We start from the raw sequence: 24303 nt of genomic DNA, 5'->3' as shown, positions 1-24303 counted from the left end.
CAGCCGGGATTCCATTCATCTTAAAGAGGGTGACAGTCTTATTGTCAATAAACTGGAAATTGCTCAAATTTTCAGTGCACATTTTTCATCCTTTCCGAAGGACATCGATAGTCATGGGCGTTAAAATGATAACTCCAGTCATCCAAGTATCTCGGCCATACAGACACACTGCTCTGCGAGAGAAGCTTTTCAGTTTCGTTCTGTAAGTCCACTTGAAGTCGAATTTATACTTAGGTCGCTTGATCCAAAAAAGGCAAGATACCGCTAAGAATATGGCGGGATGGTGGTGATGCTCTTGCCTATCCACTATGTGTTCTTATCAACATGATCATTGACTCTGACTTTGTGCCTGCTGGTTGGAAGCTTGTTGAAATCTGCCCCATCTTCAAAAAGGACAATCCTCGTAATAAATCTAACTACCGGCCAGCGTCGATTCTAGTTACTCTGGATAAAGTTTTTTTAGAAGTGTCTTGCACGCCAACTCCCTGATTATTTTAGATCGATATTGTCACCGTTTCTGTCTGCGTATAGAAGGAATTACAGCTGTGAGGGGGTACCTCTAAGTTTGATTGAGGACTAGAGGAATGCTCTCGAAAACAAATGTTTTGTTGGCGCAGTCTCTGTGGATCTGAGTAAAGCTTATGATAAGATATCGCGCGACCTCCTCCTTGCCAAGCTGGCTGCCTATGGCGTTTTTCCACTTAGCCTGGCCCTCTTACACGGTTACCTTAGAGACACGTCCCAGCGCGTGAGGATAGAAGATATTACTTCGGAAGTTGTTGTTTTCTCCAAGGGTGTAGCCTAGGGATCGGTTTCAGGGCCCCTCCTTTTTAATATTTTTCTTAACTATCTGTTCTATTTTATTAATCGTGCTGATTTGTCCAACTACGCCGATGATAACTAAGTTTTTTGTTAGCGATCGCGATCCTGAGGTGGTAAAGTCCGTAATCGATGGCGATGTCGCTGTCGCGAGTCATTGGTTTGATGATAATAAGCTAGTGCTCGGCCCCGAGAAATGTAAATGTATTATTCTTCCAAAAAGCTCTCTTAGTGATCTTTCCTTTAGTGTCAATGATGTGCAGGTAACAATCGTAGACCATTTAGATCTTTTAGGTGTAACTATCGATAACTCGCTAAATTTGAGCAAACACGTTGCCAAGATTAATAAGAAAGTTGGAAAGCAGTCAGACGTTTTGACCAGACTAAAGAACATGCCATCAATCTCCTCGAAAATGTGCCTCTACAACTCTTACATGATGTCTTACTTCACTTACTGTTCTGCTATTTGGCTCAACTGTAAAGGTTCTGATAATCAGAAGCTGGAAAGGCTTAATGCGAGAGCTCTAAGTGCGTCTACAACAAACGGGTGCCCCTTTATGGCAATGATGACTACGGTTTAACTTTGTCCAATTGACGACTACCGGAAATTGCTGTGCTGATTTTTAAAGCTGTAAATGGCATGTTGCCGGAATATATATGCGACTTGTTTATCGTACGAAATAATGTGAAAAACTTAAGAGGCGCCAACAAGCTCCTCATCCCACGTAAGAATACTTCAAACTTTGGCTCAAAGTCTAGATCTCTAATTGGTGCCAAAGTGTGGAATTCCTTACCGGATGAACTACGCACAACGACAGTTCTAGGAATTTAGGAATTCTGTAAGAGAGCTACATTTGTAATGTATAGTCTAACAAGATCTACTCACTGTTTTAATTTTTAAGAGTTAAGATTGTTTACTTACTTAAAGCAATTAGAAAGTTAGTCATTTGTCATTTTTTCAATTTTGCGTTGGTTTATTTTACTTTTCTTGGCATATTAGCATGTACTGCTTGGGGCCTAATCAGCCTCGTCAACCCGAGTTAAAATAAAGTTACTTACTTACTTACTTACTCTACTTTACTTATTTACTTTCTCTACTCATCGTGGTTACTATGGAAATGTGCACGCATAATACTGTTGGGTCTCATAATTAATCGCTAATGTTTTTTAGGTTTCTACAATTTATCCATCTGGTGGATACTTGCATGATCTTAATTATCTCGATGTTTGTAGCTGGCAATTAGGTCGAAGGGAATCACACGTTTATTATATGCTGGGAATGAAATGACGTAGGTGTTAAAGTGTACAAGCTGGTCACTGACTACTTTTAACATCCTTCCACATTTTCCCTTTTCTTTTACAGTACCTTCTTCGATCACCCAAATAACACAAGATCAGAATATAACTGAAGGTGGCAATGTGACTCTGTTGTGTCAAGTATCTGGAGTCCCCGCACCAACAGTATCTTGGATTAAGCCCGGTGGTCAGCGTCACAATGGACACATGTTGGAGGTTACACACATTAACAGGAGTCAAGCTGGTGAATACAAATGTGAAGCCAGTAATGAGTGTGGCAATGCAACAGAGACAGCAAATATTGATGTGCAGTGTAAGTACATGCATAAATTATACTTTGTTATATGCTGTTTCTTGTATTTCTTTGTCACAGTATATCGATTTGCTTCTCTGTAACTTTTTTGCTGGAGAGGCTTGTTTATTCGTAACTTCGGCATCAGTCAGGTAAAGAGGGAGACTCCTTGGCTACTTTGTAAAATGTAACTTACGAAGGCCAATGAAATTGTATTTACAAATTGTGTCTTTTGTCCCCAGACAAACCTGAGAATGTTCAGTTAATAAGTTCTACCATGAAAGACAAAGCATGTACGGGAAAAGTCGTCGGCTTTAATTGCTCAGCTAATGCTAATCCAGGAGTGACGTCATACCAGCTGTTTGAGAACGTAACTGCCATTTTAAACACAAGTGCCCCGGGGATGTGGAGCAAAACTTTGGAGAATGAAGGAGTGTTTCTCTACAAATGTGTGGCCAATAACTCTCTAGGATCAGAGTACAGCATGAGTGTTACTGTCACCGTAAATGGTAGGCAAACTAACCCAATTTAGTGCTTGTTTAACCCGTTTCATAAGCTATACATACATACAGGCACGTTCACGAGTGTACATTCTCTCAGTTGTAGAAGAACATTGACATTTAAGGGGGATGATCCATGATTGATGAGACTACATGTAAATTGCTTTATGGGAAATGTTTGCAAAGTTGCATCCTATCATAATATTCACTGTATATTGCTGATTATGAAGAGCGTTTTAAAAGGCGATCTCTGTAAGAGCGGTCCAGGGCATTTCGCATCGGGAAGACGTTTTCCCTCAAACTTTTCCCAATAAACTATCTTTGGTAATAAGTAAATAAAACCACATTAGTTTCTGGAAATACGTTAAAATAAAATTTTTAGAGCTCGCAAAAGTCAAAGCTGCAAAAGGCCCTTTTTTGACCTCTTGCGACATCGAAAATTTCAAAAGTTGAATAGCCCGGTCCTCGTATCACACCGCATGCAACAAAAAATATTTTGTATTCTTAAAGTGTGTGATATATAAGGTGTATAAAATGCATTTCAATTTTGATGTTCGTTTATTCAGAGGCTCGTCAAAATTTATTTAAAAACACTCGTTGAACAGCTTTCTGAAATCGGTTAAAAGTACTCTTTCTTTCTTGGTTGATATTGCTCAAGTCCAGACCAGACCATTAAAAACTCCGCTTGATTTCTGCTAATAAGATGTTTGGCTGCAGAAAAATAAAAAAACATCTTGCACTTATTGATTTTCTTCGCCGAGGTGACTTCAAACTTTTAGCGATATTGCTAGCGTGACAGCCGATTATGCAAATTAGTTCATGGAGCAAACTCCGACCGTTTTTTATGAGTAGCTAAATAAATCTTAGATTTTAACCATTTTAAGTAGAAAATACAGTAGGACAGAGCTTTAAGACCACACTGATAAATACTTTAAGCTTTTCAAAAGGCCCAAATTTGACAATTTCTAATATCTCGTGACGAAAGACGTCAACAACAACGTATCGAATATCATAATTTGATTAGCGCTCGCGAACTTTTTTAAAAATTTGGCTTCTGTTATTTCACATTTGAGTTGTGATGGCGTACGCTATTCAAACCTGTATGAATATTTCAAAACCAAACTACAGGATTCTATTTAGTGTAACCGGCGATAACAGCACACACAGAAATACACCGTGACCATTGACTCTGTCACGTAAATGATTGGATGTTTCAATCCTATCTCATCCATTACTGTGTTCCTCGCCTCTCTCTGAAACCTACCCAACTGCATTGTGTACTCAGAAATAGCGCCTTTTACTCCTTCCAAAATTCTCTTCAGCTTCTCACAATCCTCACACCTCACGTTGTGACTGTGACTGCACACTTTCTGAACGTCCGTGTCACCAGCATGACTCAGAGCAAAGACCCTACAGTGATCGGCACATTTTTTATCTTCCTCTTCGCAGCGATTAGGGTATGTAGTCTTCAAATACAACTTGCTCTCCTAAAGCCTCTTCCCAACTTCTTTACGCTAGTTCTTTTCTGCTCCCACGCTTTCCAATTCGTCTATAATTTGGAGAAAAATCTTTGAAACCATCCGCTCCCTCAGCTGCAGTATTGTCTAAACCTCTATAGAACGCCATTCATCTTAGAAATGGCCTTTGACATCTGCAAATTGACAGAATACCGGCTCTTTACCCATTTGGAATCGCTACCAGGGTGTGTCGGATACTGGCACGCTGAACTTTGGCGCCAGAACTTCCCATAAGTGTGCCTATGCTTTGCGAAGACCCACATTTTGCCATAACTGAGTCTTCTACATCGAACAGGCCAGCCCTTGCAAAGATAAGCTCTCCTTCTGTGAAACTCTCTTTTGACAAATGGATTAAGCAGAGATGACTCTTTATTGAGTCAGCACTCTGAGGCAAGTTAAACAAACCGGAAACTCCTCGTCAGTCTCCGAACGAAGTTTCTGAGGAACGCGACTGAAAACAGGACTTCTTGTGGCGAATACCGCTCCAAGAATTTTTTGTTATTAATCCCAAGCAAACCAGTACCGAAAGAGACATATGAATTACAGCTAATAAAATTACGCGCTTTACGATATAGATATAGCTAATTGTTGGAAAAATGAGGTGACACGTAACGTAATAATTTATTTCCTCAAAAATCGCGGGGTCCTTTTCCACAAGAACTCTCTAGAGTTCTGAATAGAAACTTTCATAAAGACCGGTGTGCAGGCAAAATTTCTCTTATTTCTGCCGACCAGAATTCTGATCCAAAAGGCGATGTTATCGCTGCTTTATTACGAAGGGAGAAGCAATTCAGGATAATTACATAATTGAATTATGTGACAGTGGTCACGGTGTATTCCAGTGTGTGCTGTTATCGCCGGTTACACCAAATTTTTTGAAATGTTCATACAGGTTTTAATAGCGTAAGCTGTCAGAACTCAAATATGAAATAACAGAAGCCAAATTATTTAAAAGGGGTTTGCGAGCGCCAATCAAATTATGATATTCGATACGTTGTTGTTGACGTCTTTCGTCACGAGATAATAAAATTTGTCAAAATTTTGGCCTTTTAAAATATTTAAGGTATTAATCGGTGTGGTCTTAAAGCTTTTCCACTATATTTTCTACTTTATTTTCTACTTATAATAGTCAAAAGCTAAGATTTATTCAGCTACTCACATAAAACGGTCGGAGTTTGCTCAACGAACTAATTTGCATAATCGGCTGTCATGCTAGCAATATCGCTAAAAGTTCGAAGTCACCTCGGCGAAGAAAATCAATAAGTGCAAGATGTTTTTATATTTTTCTGCAGCCAAACATCTTATTAGCAGAAATCAAGCGGAGTTTTTAATGGTCTGGTCTGGACTTGAGCAATATCAACCAAGAAAGAAAGAGTACTTTTAACCAATTTCAGAAAGCTTTCCAACGAGTGTTTTTAAATAAATTATGACGAGCCTCTGAATAAACGAATATCAAAATTGAAATGCATTTTATACACCATATATATCACACACTTTAAGAATACAAAATATTTTTTGCTGCATGCGGTGTAATACGAGGACCGGGCTATTCAACTTTTGAAATTTTCGATGTCGCAAGAGGTCAAAGAAGGGCCTTTTGCAGCTTTGACTTTTGAGAGCTCTAAAAATTTTATGTTAACGTATTTCCAGAAACTAATGTGGTTTTATTTACTTGTAACCAAAGATAGTTTATTGGGAAAAGTTTAAGGGAAAACTTTTTTCTGATTCGAAATGCCCTGGACCGCTCTTACAGATATCGCCTCTTAATTTCTCACAAGAAAGCCTTGCTAGCTTTTATCATTTACCACTTGTAACTTATTGTGGTTATTATGGAAATGTGCATGCATAATGCTGTTGGGTCTAATCAGTCATCGCTAACGTGTTTTAGGAGTCTACATTTAGCCATCTAGTCTATACGTACATGATCTTAATTATCTTGATGTTTGTTGTTGGTAATTAAGTCGAAGGGAATTACACGTACATTGTATGTTGGAATGAAATGATGCTTCTGTCAAAGTGTACAGGCTGGTCACTGACTACTTTTAACATCCTTCCACATTTTCCCTTTTCTTTTACAGTACCTTCTTCGATCACCCAAATAACACAAGATCAGAAAATAACTGAAGGTGGCAATGTGACTCTGTCATGTCAAGTATCTGGAGTCCCCGCACCAACAGTATCTTGGATTAAGCCCGGTGGTCAGCGTCACAATGGACACATGTTGGAGGTTACACACATTAACAGGAGTCAAGCTGGTGAATACAAATGTGAAGCCAGTAATGAGTGTGGCAATGCAACAGAGACAGCAAATATTGATGTGCAGTGTAAGTACATGCATAAATTATACTTTGTTATATGCTGTTTCTTGTATTTCTTTGTCACAGTATATCGATTTGCTTCTCTGTAACTTTTTTGCTGAAGAGGCTTGTTTATTCGTAACTTCGGCATCAGTCAGGTAAAGAGGGAGACTCCTTGGCTACTTTGTAAAATGTAACTTACGAAGGCCAATGAAATTGTATTTACGAATTGTGTCTTTTGTCCCCAGACAAACCTGAGAATGTCCAGTTAATAAGTTCTACCATGAACGACAAAGCATGTACGGGAAAAGTCGTCGGCTTTAATTGCTCAGCTAATGCTAATCCAGGAGTGACGTCATACCAGCTGTTTGAGAACGAAACTGCCATTTTAAACACAAGTGCCTCGGGAATGTGGTGGAAGATTTTGGAAAGTGAAGGGATTTTTGTTTACAAATGTGTGGCCAATACCTCTCTAGGAGTGAAATACAGCATGGGTGTTACTGTTACCGTGAATGGTAAGCAAAAAAGTCCAAATTATGTTTGTTTGAGAACAATTTGAAAAACTGCGCACATAAAAACAGTATTTACAGTAGTCACATTGCCACTCGATTATAAAAAACTTTGACAATTGAAAAGCAGTATCCATGAGTTATGAGACTCAACGGCCTTATTAGAAATTTTGGCTTAGTGGCATCCCATAATTCATTGCAAAACTGTTGATGATCATTCGTGTCTTTCATGAAAAGGTGGCGGCTTCTATCATTTGCCACATGCAGCTATGTAAATAAGGTTATCATGTACATTTTATCTATAAGGCCGCTGTGTATCATCGCTCGTTGGTAACATCTTTTTGGGTGTCAACGTTTTTGCAATCGAGTGTATATATGCATAATCTTATGTTCTTATTTGTAAAAGGCAATCGAGTTGAGGAGGGCTAAAAGCACATTTATATTAGGGAAGCTATGATCTATGTGCTTAAGGCCGCGAGCCAGTGGCCGGCTGTTACTTACATCCGTTCTCATTTTCAAATTTTGCAGTTCCTTCTTCTATTATTCAAATAACACAAGATCAGAATGTAACTGAAGGTCACGATGTAACTCTTATGTGTAATGTATCTGGAATTCCTCCACCAATGGTGTCTTGGGTAACACCTGATAGTCAACGTGTTAGTGGATACAAGTTGAAGGTTACAAACATTAACAGGACTCAAACTGGTGAATACAAATGTGAAGCCAGTAATGAATGTGGCAATGCAACAGAGACAGCAAACATTACTGTGCTGCGTAAGTTTGAAGGTTCCTTTTCATTAAAAGCTACGTTGATCTGCATGTTTTGTAACTCCATACTCTGACGATGGCTATTATTACATATTTAATGTACATATGCAGATTTTGTATGAATTGGGATTAAGGTATCGGTAATTTTACACAGATTAAGTCATGTAATTTGTAATACAGTCAGACCTATCGTATGTAAACACCAAAGGATCATCTTAAAGTAATCTCTTCATCTTACGACTTTTATCATATTATATTTAGTCTTATTCTGCTACTTTATAAAATCATCCCTTAATTTTTGTTTTATTTTTACACTGATTTATGCAAATTTAATTACCGACTCAATGTTTTAAATCATACAGAACTGTAAAATTTGTTGTTCTATTCATTACTTTGTTGGCGCCCATACAAATTTAGATATAAATAATAAAAAAAGGACTGCAGTGAGCTTTCTACAACCTACAATATTTGACAAAATTTGTGTGTAACTCTTGTAGACAGACCAGAGAATGTGCAATTGACAACATCTGTCATGGATAACAAAGCATGTAAGGGCGATATGATCGGTTTTAACTGCTCAGCTGATGCTAATCCATCAGTGACGTCATACCAGCTGTTTGAGAATGACACTGCTATCTTAGACACAAACCCTTCAGGAATGTGGACAAGGAACGTGTCAAATAGAGGAGTGTTCACGTATAGATGTATGGCCAACAACTCTTTAGGATCAGAAGTCAGTTCATTTGTTATGGTCACAGTGAATGGTAAGCTCTTAACTTTGCAGATTAGTTAAGTTGTGAGTCTTTTTTCTCTGCACAGATTTATTACTTTACATCATGCTGTTAGCTGCGCTGCATATTAGAACAAACTCGCTCGTTTGTATACTCAGGACTCTTAAAGAGTCAAGCGAGGAGTGGGAATTTTAAAGATGTGATAAGGAGCGGAAAGCATTTGAGCATGATCTGTTTTCTTGTCAAACGAATTTGATAGAAAAAAGTTTACTTTGCAATATACTGACGCTGTGAAGCTGTTCTCTTACATACGCTTACCCATGTACATAATCGGGTTAGCCGTTGTACATACTGGAATAAATTAGTTTATGTGAGTGCCTATTGAAAACATATACAGTGTAAAGTGAGGAGTGGGCTTTTAGAGATATGGATAAGCGCGTTTGGGAATTGCCTTAGTCCTTGTCAAATGATCCTGATTAAAAGGAAAAAAAAGTATGTGATGTCAAATCCTTTCCTTTTTTAGTAGTGCGTATTTCCGTACATTTTGTTCCACCACGACTACTCGAGTCGCCTAATCAAATAAATGGGACAGATTGAAAAAGCTATCACAACAATTAAATTGTTTTCATTCACGATAATTGCTTTGGACCAAAGAATGCAAAAATGACGGATGCCTCAGATACAATCATTCAATTTAGCAATCTAAAAAAACCATGACACCAATTAGGTTGTTTTTCATTCCCAATGAGTGCTTTGGACCAAAAGAGACAAAATTTAAGAAACCTCATGGATACAATCATTCAATCAGATTGTGACAAGTGACCTCAGCAACGGCGACTATACATGTATTTTAAGATCTCGGTGCAAATTTGTTTGATAAATGTAAAGTTTAATGAATGAAATGCTCACACAAATATTTATTTACTGAATAAAGGTTTGGGTACAGTATTTCATTTTGTATTTTTCCTCAGTGCCTTCAAATATCGAATCAATTCGAGATCAGAATGTAACCGAAGGTGACAATTTAAGTTTGACATGTACTGCATCTGGAATGCCTCAACCAAAGGTGTCTTGGATTAAGCTTGGTGGTCAGCGTCATTATGGACATATGTTGGAGGTTACACACATTAACAGGACTGAAGCTGGGAATTACAAATGTGAAGCCAGCAATGAGTGTGGCAATGCAACAGAGATGGCAACTATTGATGTGCAGTGTAAGTAATTACCTATAGATTGAATTTACAAATGGTGAATGCTTGTAGGTATTAAAGTTTTGAAACTAAATTAGTCACTAAGAGGTTTTCTTATGAAGCCACCTGTTCATTACTTGTCCTTGACGTGTGTACAAAGATGTAAAGAAAAGTTGATGATGAACATTCATAGTTTTATGAGTCCAATATGTGTCAAGTTGGGATTAATGGAATTTTACATTAATATAATATATCAAAATTCACATGGCAGCCAGGTGTTTGATGCTACTCTGGTTTAAAGATGTAATGAATGTAACTGAGAAGTTACAATTCATAGACCTCACGTTTTGACACTCGTGTTTAGTGTCTTCATCAGGGGTGATCTAATCGCTGCAGCAAGAGTTCCGTTTACATGCTCACTAAGGAGCTTCCCTTTCTTTTGACGAGGTGTAAATAGGCGTCAGTTAGTAAGCCGCCTTCATCACAATTTAAAGGGGCGTGGGTAGAATTGATGCCAGTTGATCACGAGTATATCGGACTGACCAAACGTCAGCTAGGTACACGTATGAAAGAGCATCAAAAAGTGGTCTTTTTTTGCAAAAAAAAAAAAAAAATTCAGCTTTGTCGGAGCACACATGCCTAACCAACCATAAAATTGGGTGGGATAAGTCAAAAATTATCACCACCAGTCGACGTTACCACCAGCGCCATTGTTTGGAAGCCTGACATATCAAGTCAGCCCACGCTCCTTCAAATCGTTGTACATGTAACTTCTCCGTTACAATCATTAAATCTTTAAGCCAGAGTAGCATCAAACCATGTTAATTTTATGATTGTAATCTTTTTGTAACTCTCGTAGACCAACCAGAGAATGTGCTATTTACAACTTCTGTGATCGACCACAAAGCATGTCAAGGTGATACTATCACCTTTAACTGCTCAGCCGATGCTAAGCCAGCAGTAACGTCATACCACCTGTTTAAGAATGACACTGCTATAGACGTCAGCCTTTCAGGGATGTGGAGCGAAACATTGGCAAGTGAAGGAGTGTTTTTCTACAAATGTGTGGCTAAGAACAGTTTGGGAATAGCAGCTAGTACGGATGTTAGTGTTACTCTTAATGGTAAGCCTTGCTCTTCGTCTTGCTCTAGATTTAAAAACACTTGCTGTGAATTTTATGGCAGTAATCTGTTCTTTAAGAAATGTTTCATGTGTTTTCCGGACCTTTTAGATAATTTCCATCCCATTTTCATACTAACTGGACCACTTTTGTAGCTGTAAAAAATAAAAAATCATTACCTTTTGTCACATGATACACTCACTTTCGATATTTTGAATGCACCCTGCCGGTCTTCTGTTCAAAATACACCCTGCCAGTCTTCTGTGAGGAATGCAGTTGCCTGGGCCTTATCAAGTGTCAAGTTTTCAACAGTAGTTATAATATCAGCCAAGCTCAGATCCGGTATCACCTTGTTACTTGCGCTTATTTTAATACATTCTAGTTTAGCTACGTCACCTAGAGTTCTTTGATCAAATTTTGCTCATCAAAAAGAATGATTTTCATCCATTTTTTGCGCCATTTAGTGCGTGGGACCAAAGCATGCTAATAATAATATTTCTTGTTATCGGTCCATGAAGAACATGAACGTGAAGTATTTGGTTACAGTATAACTGAACGATGGAGCTTTCATTCATTTAATATCTGAATTTTCTCAAACAATTTGTTCGTAGTGAAAGAGCGAGCGAAGTTTTGATTTAAGTTCTACAACAAATATACACTCTCGGTGAGTCTTCCCAAGTCCGTTCAATTTAGACATTTGTACTGTAAATTGCACAACAGAAACTAAAGGAATTTAATGGGCGAAGGCCGCATTAAATCCCCGTGTGTTTCGTTGGAGTGTGCCATTCGAATTTATTTTTTGTGGAGGAAAGACCAGATTTACACACGCCATTGCAGCAAACAAATGAACAAACTCTCACAACTTCAAAATAAAAAATTTGAATTTACTCACAATTACTTTCCTCACCGTTTACTTAATGAACAGAGGTAAATGTTCGTACATGAATGAATCGTCGATGAGAGTGAATAATACTTTCCGTTAGATCATTGCCAAACTAGTTCCGTTGTTTTTCAAATTTTCTTGCGCTTTTTTTTCTTACGCGCTCCCTAATTGACAGGTGTCAGATTGTGACAGATACTTGTAAAAATAATGTTTTAAATTTTGTTTGGAGGCCTTTTAAATCACCTTCGTCGTTACGGAAATAAAAATTTTTCGGTGAGGCATCTCTCTTTAATTTGCATCACCTCTATTTTAACTACCATTTACTCGTTCAAAAATTGTTCAGTTTATGAAAGATCTTGCCGTATTTACAGCCCTAAATCATTCGGGTTCTTTCGGAAAGAATTTCGTCAAGTTGAAAAAAAAAAATATATTTACCGGCTAAGGGTCGGTCCGTATGGTGAAAAACTGTGACCTCGGTCTTGAAATGCTGCCCTCAGCCTACGGCTACGGGCAGTATTTTCAAGACCTCGGTCACAGTTTTTCACCACACGGACCTCCTAGCCGGCAAATAACATATATGTAGCCTACGTAGTTGATGACTGCATTTATAAACCCATTTACTAGATTTACTGAATTCTTAAATGAAGTTATAGAGAGAAGAGACAGTTACAATTTTGATCATGACGTAAATTTTGTGCAGCTTGAAATAAGATCAGGACTTATCCGATCTGTGCTTGACTGTGGTTGAACACTACACCTCTAGAAATAAACTGTATATAATTCTCTTTTTTGTTTCATATCTTAGTGCCTTCATCCATACCTGCAATTCAAGACCAGAATGCAACTGAAGGTGACAATGTGACCCTGTGGTGTCGTGTATCTGGAATGCCTCCCTCAGTGGTGTCTTGGGTGACACCTAATGGCCAGCGTCACAGTGGTAAAATGTTGGAGGTTACAAGCATTAACAGAAGTCAAGCTGGCGAATACAAATGTGAAGCCAGCAATGAGTGTGGTAATGCAACAAAGACAGCAAGAATCCATGTCCAGTTCAAGTTGCCCGGTACACGTAACCTTACTATCGTACAGTATATACTGTACCTTAACAGTTATGGGTTCATAGTTTCAAACCATATTAATGAATCTGTATTGGAAATCATCATTTTCGCCATGTTCTTCATGATTGGCAATTTTTCTTCCTCGTGATAACTCTTCATTATGTGATAGCACCTTAATTTGTTATTGGTATGCTTTGGCGCGCTTTTACTGGTTCATTTCAATACTCATTATCGGACTATTAGTTGTTATTCCCTCATAGGTCGGCTTTGCAACTGATCGGCTTTTATGCTTTTTGATCGTACGCATCCATGCCATCCGATCAGGAATTTCGATTTCGTCATCTCCATTGATGCTATCAGGATGAAGTCTTATGTGGATGGCTTCTTTAATCCTACGTGTGTAACAGTGAGAATGATGATCAATAAAACCTAACCTGGTCCCAAACAGGAACAGGTCCTGCTTCAACGGCGTGTTCTAAAAAGCCACCCAATTCTGAGAGCAAGCAAGCTGTATATCTCTTCCATGCTATTTAATTCTCTCTCTATCTGTTTCTCCTGTGTATTCTTTGCCACATTTACGGGTGATTTTGTAAAGAACGCCCTCCTGTTGCACGCTAAATTTCAATCTTCTCGCCTCAGTAGCAGTAAAACAGTCGGAGCGTCGCGATCAATACACGATTGATTAGCCTGACACTCGTCGTGAGACCAACGATCAAACGTTTAAATCTATAAAACCACGGTGAACAACAACATTTTCTATGATAAAATAATGCTCAGCGCAGTGAGAAGAATTCCTTCTCCTGACCTCGGTGTTGCAGACGGTGTTATGATATCGCGAAAGTAGATCTTTTAAAAGTACTGTTGGAAATGGTATCTGCAATTTCCAATTCTAAGTGACAAGTAAAACACGCAATACAGCTTTTAGAGGTAGGATCTTGAACTTTGAAACACTTTTCTGACAAAAATTGAAATAAAAGCATTGTTAAATACAAAATATGAAAAGTTCTCGGAGTAAGATTTTTGCATCTCTCGTTTAAAACATCATTGGAATTTCATTTATCCAATAATGTCATATGACTTTTCTGCGGGTAGGAAACCCTTGTCTTGTGAAATGTACCAATGGACGAGCTTGCAGAGAATTTGGAAAATACTTTTGCCTCTGTCCAAAAGGTAGAAAAGGAAGAGATTGCAAAGAAAATGGTAAGTTGAGCCGAGGTAGACATATATTTTGGACCCATTGGTTGACAAGACGTCAATGATATAAGACTTGAGGAGGAGGAGAACCATGAAAATGCCCCACAAAAATCCAGGAGCTTAAGCTCGCTAGTTCCTTATCGTTACCCGATAGGTCAGAATTTTACTGGAATATGAAATACCAGAAACCCAATTACTAGTGTGGTATGAGGAATCCATTTTTTCTTTTTTACAATTTCGCTGCATTAGTTGATAATAGGTAATGAATGTTGATATGTCACAAGCCACATCTCTAACCTAATTAAGTCTACACTTCTGTTTCATTTGCTACAAAAGATGCAGTGGCAATTGTTATCATGATCAGCCTTAAAATTAGCAATATAAAATGGATAGAAGAACTTACAGACTTGTCTGACTCATATACACAACTGTTTGTTGGAACAATTAAAAGTTCGGTAAGTCATTGGTGTTATAATTTTAAGAAGGTGCTTTCTACTTAATCAAATAAAAAGTCAATAAGAAATCAAATATTTTCTATCTTTTTTTCTTTTTCTTTTTAAATCACGCAAACAGAAGGAACAGAAGGAAGAAAGTTATCCTAGTCCTTCTTAGCTCTATATAGAAAAGCTTTCGTTAACCCAATCGATCTTAATATTACCAAGGAAATAAAACCCCTTTTTCTTTTCAAGGACATGTATAGACCAAAGTAGCATAAAGTGACGAGTCTCTTACTTACAGAATGAAAAAATTTTCCTCTTACTAAATTGTAATTTACAAGTCAAAACATCCTTGTATACTTTTGTATGCTGAGAGGCTTGTCTCCACTGTTAGGTGTGATAGATCCTCATCCTTTCTCTGTCATACTGACTTATGATTTGAATGTCGTTGCTTTTTAGGTTGATGAAGAATTCAAAGGTTCCGGCGTCAGAGAAATTAATGTAACGCACCTGAGGTATCATCATTCATCGATAACAAAATACACTTACTGTACTCTGATTTCAAAATTCTTTATGATTCTGTTTGAGAAACTCCTTAGTAGGATTAGAAGTATCTCAACCAGAAACATTAAGAATGTTTTAAAAGCATTAAATTTGAAAATGCGTGAATTTACTTTTCTCGTCTTTTTATAGAGAGGGAAGTGTTATCGCAGACATATCGCTCACATTTGACGAGCCTGTTGGAGAAAGTGAAGTAGAATCATTGCTTCTAGATGTAATTAACAATGGAAGCCTTGGTAACCTAAAAGTAGATACTTTTTCCGTAGGATCAACTATCCCAGGTGTGTGTAAAAATTTCTACGATGGTAATTTCGAGTGTACCTAATGAAGATTGGGTCTGTTACCTGCGAATTTGTATTACAGATACATTACCACTGTGGTGGTAACTACAGGAAGCTATGCTTTTGACTTTAAGCTCGTGTGACAAACAACTTTGTGATGTTCTTGAAAAGTGGGTGTGCACTGTAAAGCATTATCTGATTACAAGGCCAAAGCAAACTTCAGCGAAATTTTAAGTCTTTCACTGTTAAAGATTGCAGATACATGTGCATAGCTGTGTTTAAATCAGTTTCACTCTGAGTAATTCAAGTAGTTTAACTTAACAGCTAAGTAAGCATTGCTTCTCTGAAATGTATGTCATTGATTTAAGATTCAGTGACTGTTCCTGGTCCAGTTCCTTCTGAACCAGCAAAGGTGAATAAGGATGTTATTTATGGCTCAGTTATTGGGGTCCTCGCGTTGATTCTCACTATTATTATCATTTTCATTGACTGGAAAAGGCGACAACGTAAGTTGAGTTAATTACTATATCCGAAGTTGGTAAATGCCTGCATGAGGGGACGCAAGCGGCCTCAACTGCAAGTACTTTTTAGAAATGCTAGGATATTATCCTAGCATTCTTAACATTCCGAGCTGCGCGGGAGTGTCAAAATCCGTGCGTATGTCAAAAATGTCACTAGACCTAAAGTACACCAGATGAGGGCGAATAAATATGAGAAGATAAATGAATTAATACCTGATATCAAAATGTCATCAGCTAATGCTTTTGTTTCACATGCAATCAATAGTGCCTTTATTCCTCGGCCGGTTCCTTTGCGTTACATTGTAGATTATAAAGAGAAATATATCCACACGATTTATTCGCCCTCATCTGGCGTACTTTAGGTCTAGTGACATTTCTGTGACGTACGCACGGATTTTGACACTCTCGCGCAGCTCGGAATGTTAGGAATGCTAGGATAATATCCTAGCATTTCTAAAAAGTACTTACAGTTGAGGCCGCTTGCGTCCCCTCATGTAGAGATGCTAGTAACCGAGACTTATGATTTTGTGGACGATTGACAAAGAGATATTCAAATGAAGAATAGAATGGAAACTGAGAAAGAGAAAGGAAAGGAAAAACAGCGATTAGTTGGACAAGTTGAAGTATAGTATAATCATCTCGCAAAGTCTTTCAATTCATGACACAACCAGCCGCGTTACGCTTACTTTCGTTCAATATATTATATTACTATAACTGACTGGAAATACTTACAAGCGAAGGGGATGGAAATATATGAAGCATAATTGATGAGGACTCCTTGAATGTTAAAATAATGGATGCAGCTGTTTTCTCTTTACCTGATATTATTTCTTTCCTTCTTTCCACACTTAGTTGAGAAAGATGATCGGTAAGATGTCATTACTATTAAAAGTTAATAAAGCATCCGTAGATCCGATTGGTAGAAAGCAGGCTTTGGTCGTATTTATAGCTGTGTGAAGTTTCTGTCGTTAGGAGAAGTTTATTTGGTGCTACATAGTTAAATAAAAACGCGGCAGTGAGAGAAAAAAAAACTGAGTGAAGCAGATTTGATGTTGTTACGTTGCATGAGAAACCAACATGTGTATGGTATGTTACAAAAAAAAAAAAGAAATATTTTGTTTGTGAGGTTTTGTCATTTTCCTAGAAACTACTTTTATAGTGTTTTATTTTTCTTTTAGACTTGATACAGGCATTAAGGAGTCACGTGAGCCTTACGTTGTAAGTATGGAGTGCACTTTGTTCGAATAACCTACTCTGCGATGATCAGCAAATATCTGTTTGGCCACTAAATTCTTGAAGATAAAGCAGAGCACGCATACCTACAATTTTTTCTAGGCCCTAGGGACCTCAATATCGTGAAGCAGTTCAATAAAAATGGCGACATATAAGAAGTAACAAAAGGAAGATGAATTTATAGCAGTCTATCATATACCACACAGATTAAATTTGGACTTAAAGTATTATTAAAGTGCGCTTTGCCAACCTTTTACCACTATTCTAAGAAATTGCTGGTGTATTTGCGAGTCAAATCTTCTTAGTACTGATTTGCAAGTGCTCACGGAAAGGAGGTTAAGTCTAGTGGATGATATAGTATTTAAGAATTCTCCAAAATTTTATCCGATTGTCATAACATAGGTTACGGTTGCGTATGGCTTTTCTTATTTTGGTCGTAAAACGAGTGAATTTAAATGAAAATACCTACAATACCATGGACTAGATAATGCTCTCATGAAATTTCGCATTAGACTTCCTCAAGAATTACGATTTACCTCTTCCTTGCTCGTTACCAATCCGTATGGGAACAAAACAGATAAGACTAAGAGTGAACCTCTTTTCGCTGAAAAATAGAACGAGGGATTTGAACTGGAAAGTAGAAGTGGGAACCTGAGCACCGTGGTGCATCATGGTCCCGGATGTTACATGGACCTGAATGAAGTTAGATCACTGAATGAACCTGCCACGGGCCCAGCGCGAAGTTATCTAGAAATAAACGAATATGCTCCCCTGCATCCAGGAACGCGCTCATGGGAAGTGGAAAGACAAAATATAACGATTGAAAAGGTTATTGGAAAAGGTGCCTTCGGTCAAGTCGCTCAGGGAAAAGCCTCAAACCTTCGAGGAAGTGAGGAGACAATGACAGTTGCCATAAAAATGCTGAAAGGTACTCTATTCATTGTCCCAAGAGCGTGCTTGTTAGGATAAGGCTTAACTGTTACTGGACAGTCGTCCTTTGCTTTAGGTAACGCCACAGACACAGAGAGAAAAGATTTGCTGTCAGAGCTTGAAGTCATGAAGAAACTCAAGCCTCACCCTCACGTCATCAGGTTGCTGGGATGCGTCACTGAATCAGGTACATAAAATAAAATTTATGAAACTACTTAGTTTATTTCTGCTTGTATCACTCCGACAACTAAAGTAATTATTATGTACTTCGACAAATAACTAAAAGTAATAATTTTAATTAAATACCCGAACTTTAACTGAATTCATATTTCTTTCTCTCTTGCTACACGTAATCTCGTCATTGCTGATCCTAACAGCATTAACAATAGTCGTTTGTTACATATGTACCTGGTAAAAGATTATTATTATCTTGTTATCGCTAGGAACTCCCTTTAATTCCTATAACTTAATTTTATGTATCCGGTTTACCGCGGATCCTGGTATGAAATTTGATTACCCTCGACACAATTATAAATTATTTCCGTTTTTCCATCGCTGTAATTACAACTGTTAGGTGATAATGTAGACGAGTGCTCTGTATCTTAAAAAAAAAACATCTTTTTAGATCCTTTGCTTGTACTTATCGAGTATGTCCCGTATGGAGATCTCCTGGGCTATTTGAGAAAGAGCCGACAATTAGAAGATAATTACTTCAAGGACCCGGATATTAAGCCACAGACCAGTTTGACTTCCCAGCAACTGATGAAGTTTTCCTGGCAAGTGGCTGATGGTATGCACTATTTGTCGTCTAAAAATGTAAGTTGATTTCAGTATACGAATAACTTTGCTGTCTTGGTGGCAATCGATGTAAGGGATACTTTATTCATTTCTATTCTCATCAACATTTTCATGTGGATAAAATATACTTGGATGCAAATGAACTTTTATCAATACTTTGGGGAATCTTTTCTATGTGGTTTAGTTACGGCGATAATAGAGCTTTTTGTTTGAAATGATCAAAAGCGTCTATTGCATCTGTCACTTTTGTCTCGTTGCAAACAAGAAAGTTTTATCTTCAAACGCTATTCACTAGAGCAAACTGAGTTACTGTTTGTAGACAGAAAGATTTGCAAGAAAGCTCTCCAGTTTTTAAGAAAGCCTTTTCTGTTTAATTTTTCAAGGTTGATGATATTTACACAGTGAAAGATTCTATATAAGTTTGATAAAATAATAAAATTTTAAGTTTATCTTTCCAAAACAAAGTGTTTTTTCTTGGACGCAACTCGGAGAGTATTAAGTCTCGCATATCAAAACGGCCCCTGTCCTCTAAGGCTCGAAATCAATGATTAGACGAGGATGGACATGATATTCCGTGGACGCTTTTTAAGGATTCATTAATGCCTTTTATAATGTTCGACAGATTATTCACCGCGACCTTGCAGCCCGGAACGTCTTGGTTGGAGAGCGAGAACGATGTAAGGTAACCGATTTTGGAATGGCAAGAGACGTATGCCAGGAAAACTTCTACGAAAGGAAATCAAAGGTTTCTGGTTTCAATACCTCGATATGTTGCGTGTTTGGCTAATATCGTTATCTATCAGTATTGATATATGCTATCTCAACCTCTTGTCACTTTGTTTCCCAGTAATTTTTCACAGTACATCATCGCCAGAAAGTCTGCGGGTATTAAAAAAAATGAAGATTCATTGCTCTTTCTCTTCAACATTTCCTTTCAACATGTTTTAATAGGGAAGACTGCCGGTGAAATGGACAGCTTGTGAAGCGCTGTTATACGGACGATATACGACGAAAAGTGATGTGTAAGTGGATCTAATACGCTGATAAACAGTTTTGAAGAATGAAAAAAAATATTTCAAATCTAAACATCTTTGGCCTATAATATAATTATACCTGTATTTATGAACTTACAATGAAGCCTGGTGACATTTTCTTTACTTAGATGGAGTTTTGGAATTGTGCTTTACGAAATATTCACCATAGGTATGTCAGATAATCGTGTTTTAGTGTATTTTAGATGGATAGCGCACTTTTTGATCGATCCGCTGTCTCCGTGTTTAACCTCTCGTTTTAGGTGGCTCTCCTTATCCAAAGATTCAGGCACGAAAAATGGCAGATTTACTGACTCAGGGTTACAGGATGCCTAAGCCACGGCACGTGGAGGATTCCCTGTAAGGCCATAGATGCATTCATTTATTTAATTGTTCATGAAATTAATATGTAAAGTTTCGAACTTTTTCATAACCTCTATAACTCTTTAGCTATGAGAATGGTTACAGACCTAAAAAAAAATCAAATATCGATGTATTGATCACTACTTTCTTCTACTTCTTAAGCATAGGGGCTCCAACTTTCGTGCTTAGGTAACTGTGTAGAATATGTTGTGAGGAGCCTTTCAGTAAAATTCGTACCATCAAAACCCAAGTTTTTTTAAAATTTTATCTAGTTACAAGATAATGCAAGACTGCTGGCAAGAGAATCCAGATGATCGCCCAATGTTTGAGAATCTAAGGAACGATTTGAAGGAAATGGAAAATCAACATCAGGTGAAATATTTCGTAATAAATTTAAGTAAGGCTTAGTCACTTTTTGATTTAGAAGTCGTCTAATCGACTATCTCTTTATTTTTCCTTGCAGAAGCTCATCAACATGCAACATTATGATAACATCCTTTACGCAAGCATGGATTAGCCCCATAGGCGGAAACAGTTTCTTCTACACACTCTTTGAAAATATACATTTTAAAACTTGATGTTCCTGTTACTATGCAGCTAACAACCAAGGGAAGTACCCAGCCCATAAAGCAAAGTAAAAGTCGAAGTAAAGCAAGTCGAAGTAAAGCAAGCAGTTGTTGCTAACATGTAGTTAAATTGGTGACCATTTACCTTTTACATCGATATACATTCAATGGTTATTACAATGATTTAATTTGGATAACTGCGAACTTTAAGCAGTATTCAGCCTACTTTAAGGAAATTTATGCTAAAAAATAAAGTTTTGTTTAAATTCTACATATCTATTGCTGAGAAACTTTAGCCGAGGAAGCACTGGACAAATTGTTGTCGTTATTGCATTTACAGTGAGCTAATGAACACTCAAAGTGTGGAATGAGCATGCATTTCGATGTATATTAAACCCCGAAAGTTAAAACGCGTCCTTAAATAAAAACTGTAACCATAAGCGAGCAGCGTGCATTTTCTAGTAGAATAAATTTGTTTGGTTGCTCTTCCTGTACCATGTCGAGAGCTTCGTAATGTCGAAGCTGGGTCCTGAATGAATTTCCACGATATGCGATATCCGTAATGCCAGATATCGGGGTTTCACGATTTCCAGGGACGTTGAAGTCATTGGTCCGATGGCCAGCATTATCATGATTCAGCAATAGAGTGATCCTCACAGAACGCAACACTAGGCTTTGATAATCTCCAATATTCAACGTGCCAGATTTTGGGGATTCACAAAATTCAAGGAATTAGTGGATGATTTCGCACTAAGCCTGCAGCTTAATCTCACATTGAATAACTTGGTATAGGGATTTCTGTTCTGGTAATAATGAGTGCGAGGGTGGCTGAATGCTTTTACAGATACTACTGTGGTACAGGCGGCTGGTTGATTGTTTCTGCTGGTTTTTCGGTTGTTTTTCTTGTTTCTTTGTTTGTTTGTTTTCATTCGTCAGAGTATTGTAACAATTTGCACTTGGCATCTTAACTTCTCTTCAAATTCTTCCAATTCCTCTATTTACATGGAGAAATTCGAGGAGGGAGCGATGACGTTGGCCAAGAATCTACTTCCTTTATGACGTAGATATCTGGATGATACCTTCACATTACTACATGAACTAACAAAGGTAAATAGGGATGTTATTTACGGCCTTCCCACCTCTTAGGTGAGAGAGTTAATCGGTAAGGTTACTTTGTCGTAAGAAGCCTGATGTATAAGAAAATACATGCATTTCCTGGTATTAAAAGCGTGGCCTTTAGTGTACTGAGCAGATTTCACTTTGTGACGATGCAAAAGAAACCAATTGATGTCACATTACATTTTTCAAAAAAAGTAAGATTTACGTCCTGTGAATATCGACTTTTATGCTGATTGATTATACCTATGTGGTCCTCAAATTCGTTAAGATTGAATAATCCTAGGGAATTATGTTGGCCTGCAATGGAGGGAATTTACTTCAAACACTGCTCTGTTATAATTACATAGAGTGAAATCCCTTGTCGACAATCGGTGCTTGATGTTAATGAGTAGCACGGATACAGGGCAGCTGTATAAAAATGGTGATGCAGATGAAGTAACTAGTTGTAGCAGTTAACCATATGCCCTGCAGATAAAATCTGGATTCAAAGACTTAAGCCCGCTGTGGGTATCCTGTCAGTTCGCCAACACAACAAACTCGCCATCACAAAACACAACACTAAACGCCACCGGCGGCGATTTACCTTTTTCGTTATGTGTAGCCTGTCGTATGAAAGTTACATTAAACGAAAGCTAAGGTAAAGCAGTATATTGCGAAAAGGAAAAGGGCCTCGGAATTTATGGGTAGCCTCTCAATTCGGAAATGTAAACCGTTAAGTGAAAATCGCCAGCGATGGCGATTTGACTTTCAGTGGTGGCGAGTTGTGTGGTGGCGAATTGACCGTTAACCCCGCTGTGAAGGCCGTTCACGACTATTACCATCCAGAATTTACTATGTTATATTTATGAGTCAGATCACCTTGATACTGATTTGTAAGTGAATTTGAAATTTGGAAGTGAACGCCCATGAAAACTCAGTCGCCCTTCCTTGCTTCATTTAATCGCCTCCTATTAGAGGAGAGGTCTTGCTTGAATTTTACAGCTTTTACATCTAATACTCTGAGCGAAGGGATGACCTTGAAAGATGATGTGAAATTAAAATGGTAACCGGTTACACTTACAACATTTTCGATGACTGTAAGAAAAATTTCTTGACAACAACTTCACCTCCGATTCTTCTCAGAGTGATGCTCGTAAGGAAAATTGTCTGTATTTTAAATTACCGTATATCGGTCCTATTTCCTTCACAACGCAAGGCAGAATTTAGAAATTAGTAAGCACATTTTGCAGTGACCTTTGCATTAAGGTGGTGTTCACCCCATCTAAAATTAAGAGTTGGCTTGGGTTCACGGATCCTATCCCTGTGGGTTTACGATCGCGAGCTACTTATCAGTTTTCATGTACAGGCTGTAGCGCCTGTTATGTTGGTGAAACCAACAAGAACGTCGCCATCTGCGAACATCTCTCCTCTGACAGACATTCCCACGTCTTTAAGCACCTGAATGGTTCTGAAATTGTCGCTCCCTTTGTTCAGAAGATTGTATTAAAATTCTGGACTCTGCTTCCACAAGCTTCCAATTGAAAATCAAGGAAGCCATGCACATCCATGGAGAGCAGCCGTCTTTAAATTCACAGGTCAAACATCCTATCCCTTTATCCCTTCTTAGCTTAAGTAGCTTCACTTTTTTTTCTGTTTAATTGTTCTTGTTAACATTACACTTTGCCATACTATTCATTTCATAATTTCATTTTGTTTTCTCATTATACAACTGACGATGGATGATGTTTCATCCGAAACATGTTTTGCCTTCATTAAAAAATATTGGCAAAATGAACTTCAAAAGCATCGCGTGGTTCATGAGAGCGATATGTTACTTCGTGCTGCTGCGAAGCCTTGACATATATATATATATATATGTATATATATAGATATATACATATATAGATATAGATATATAGATATAGATTGATTATCCCTCTACACACAAAGCGCTATATATATGTATGCATATATTATACTCAAAAGTTAGTTGTTGGTTAATAGTTTATCAAATTATCAAAAAAAAAAACACGAAATTAGGAGATCCTCGCAGCTAAGAACACTACTGAACCAGTAGTTGAAAATAGTTTGAACTCATGACCTCTGCGATACCGGTGCAGCGCTCATCTGATGAGTGAGTAATTACGAAATATATATAAATATATACATATATATATATAACTAACTGCAGACAGTACTGTTTCGGCCTTCTGGGCCTCATCAGTGCAGTGCTGATACTAGGATGGAGGTAAGGCTATATAGCCACCCCAAGTGATCTCACACATGTGGTATCATCTAAGCCATGCCAGAGTG

At 37.8% G+C, this 24303-nt stretch overlaps 1 protein-coding gene across 1 annotated transcript; it reads left to right on the top strand.

Moving 5' to 3' along the window:
* Nucleotides 1–6557: 6557 nt before the first annotated feature.
* LOC136282035 (fibroblast growth factor receptor 3-like) lies at nt 6558–19958 on the top strand. The gene is made up of 19 exons (XM_066169194.1): nt 6558–6748; nt 6970–7236; nt 7759–8004; nt 8496–8762; nt 9701–9943; nt 10779–11042; nt 12728–12982; nt 14070–14177; nt 14508–14626; nt 15068–15123; nt 15302–15450; nt 15819–15956; nt 16824–16839; nt 17150–17189; nt 17820–18132; nt 18211–18321; nt 18760–18950; nt 19555–19677; nt 19884–19958. The coding sequence occupies exons 1-19, from the start codon at nt 6643–6645 to the stop codon at nt 19956–19958; spliced, it is 3087 nt and encodes a 1028-aa protein (XP_066025291.1). The 5' UTR covers nt 6558–6642.
* The last annotated feature ends 4345 nt before the right edge of the window (nt 19959–24303 follow it).

Source organism: Pocillopora verrucosa, chromosome 6 (genome assembly GCF_036669915.1).
Source record: "Pocillopora verrucosa isolate sample1 chromosome 6, ASM3666991v2, whole genome shotgun sequence".
NCBI lineage: Eukaryota > Metazoa > Cnidaria > Anthozoa > Scleractinia > Pocilloporidae > Pocillopora > Pocillopora verrucosa.
This window is presented reverse-complemented; position numbering and strand designations above follow the sequence as displayed.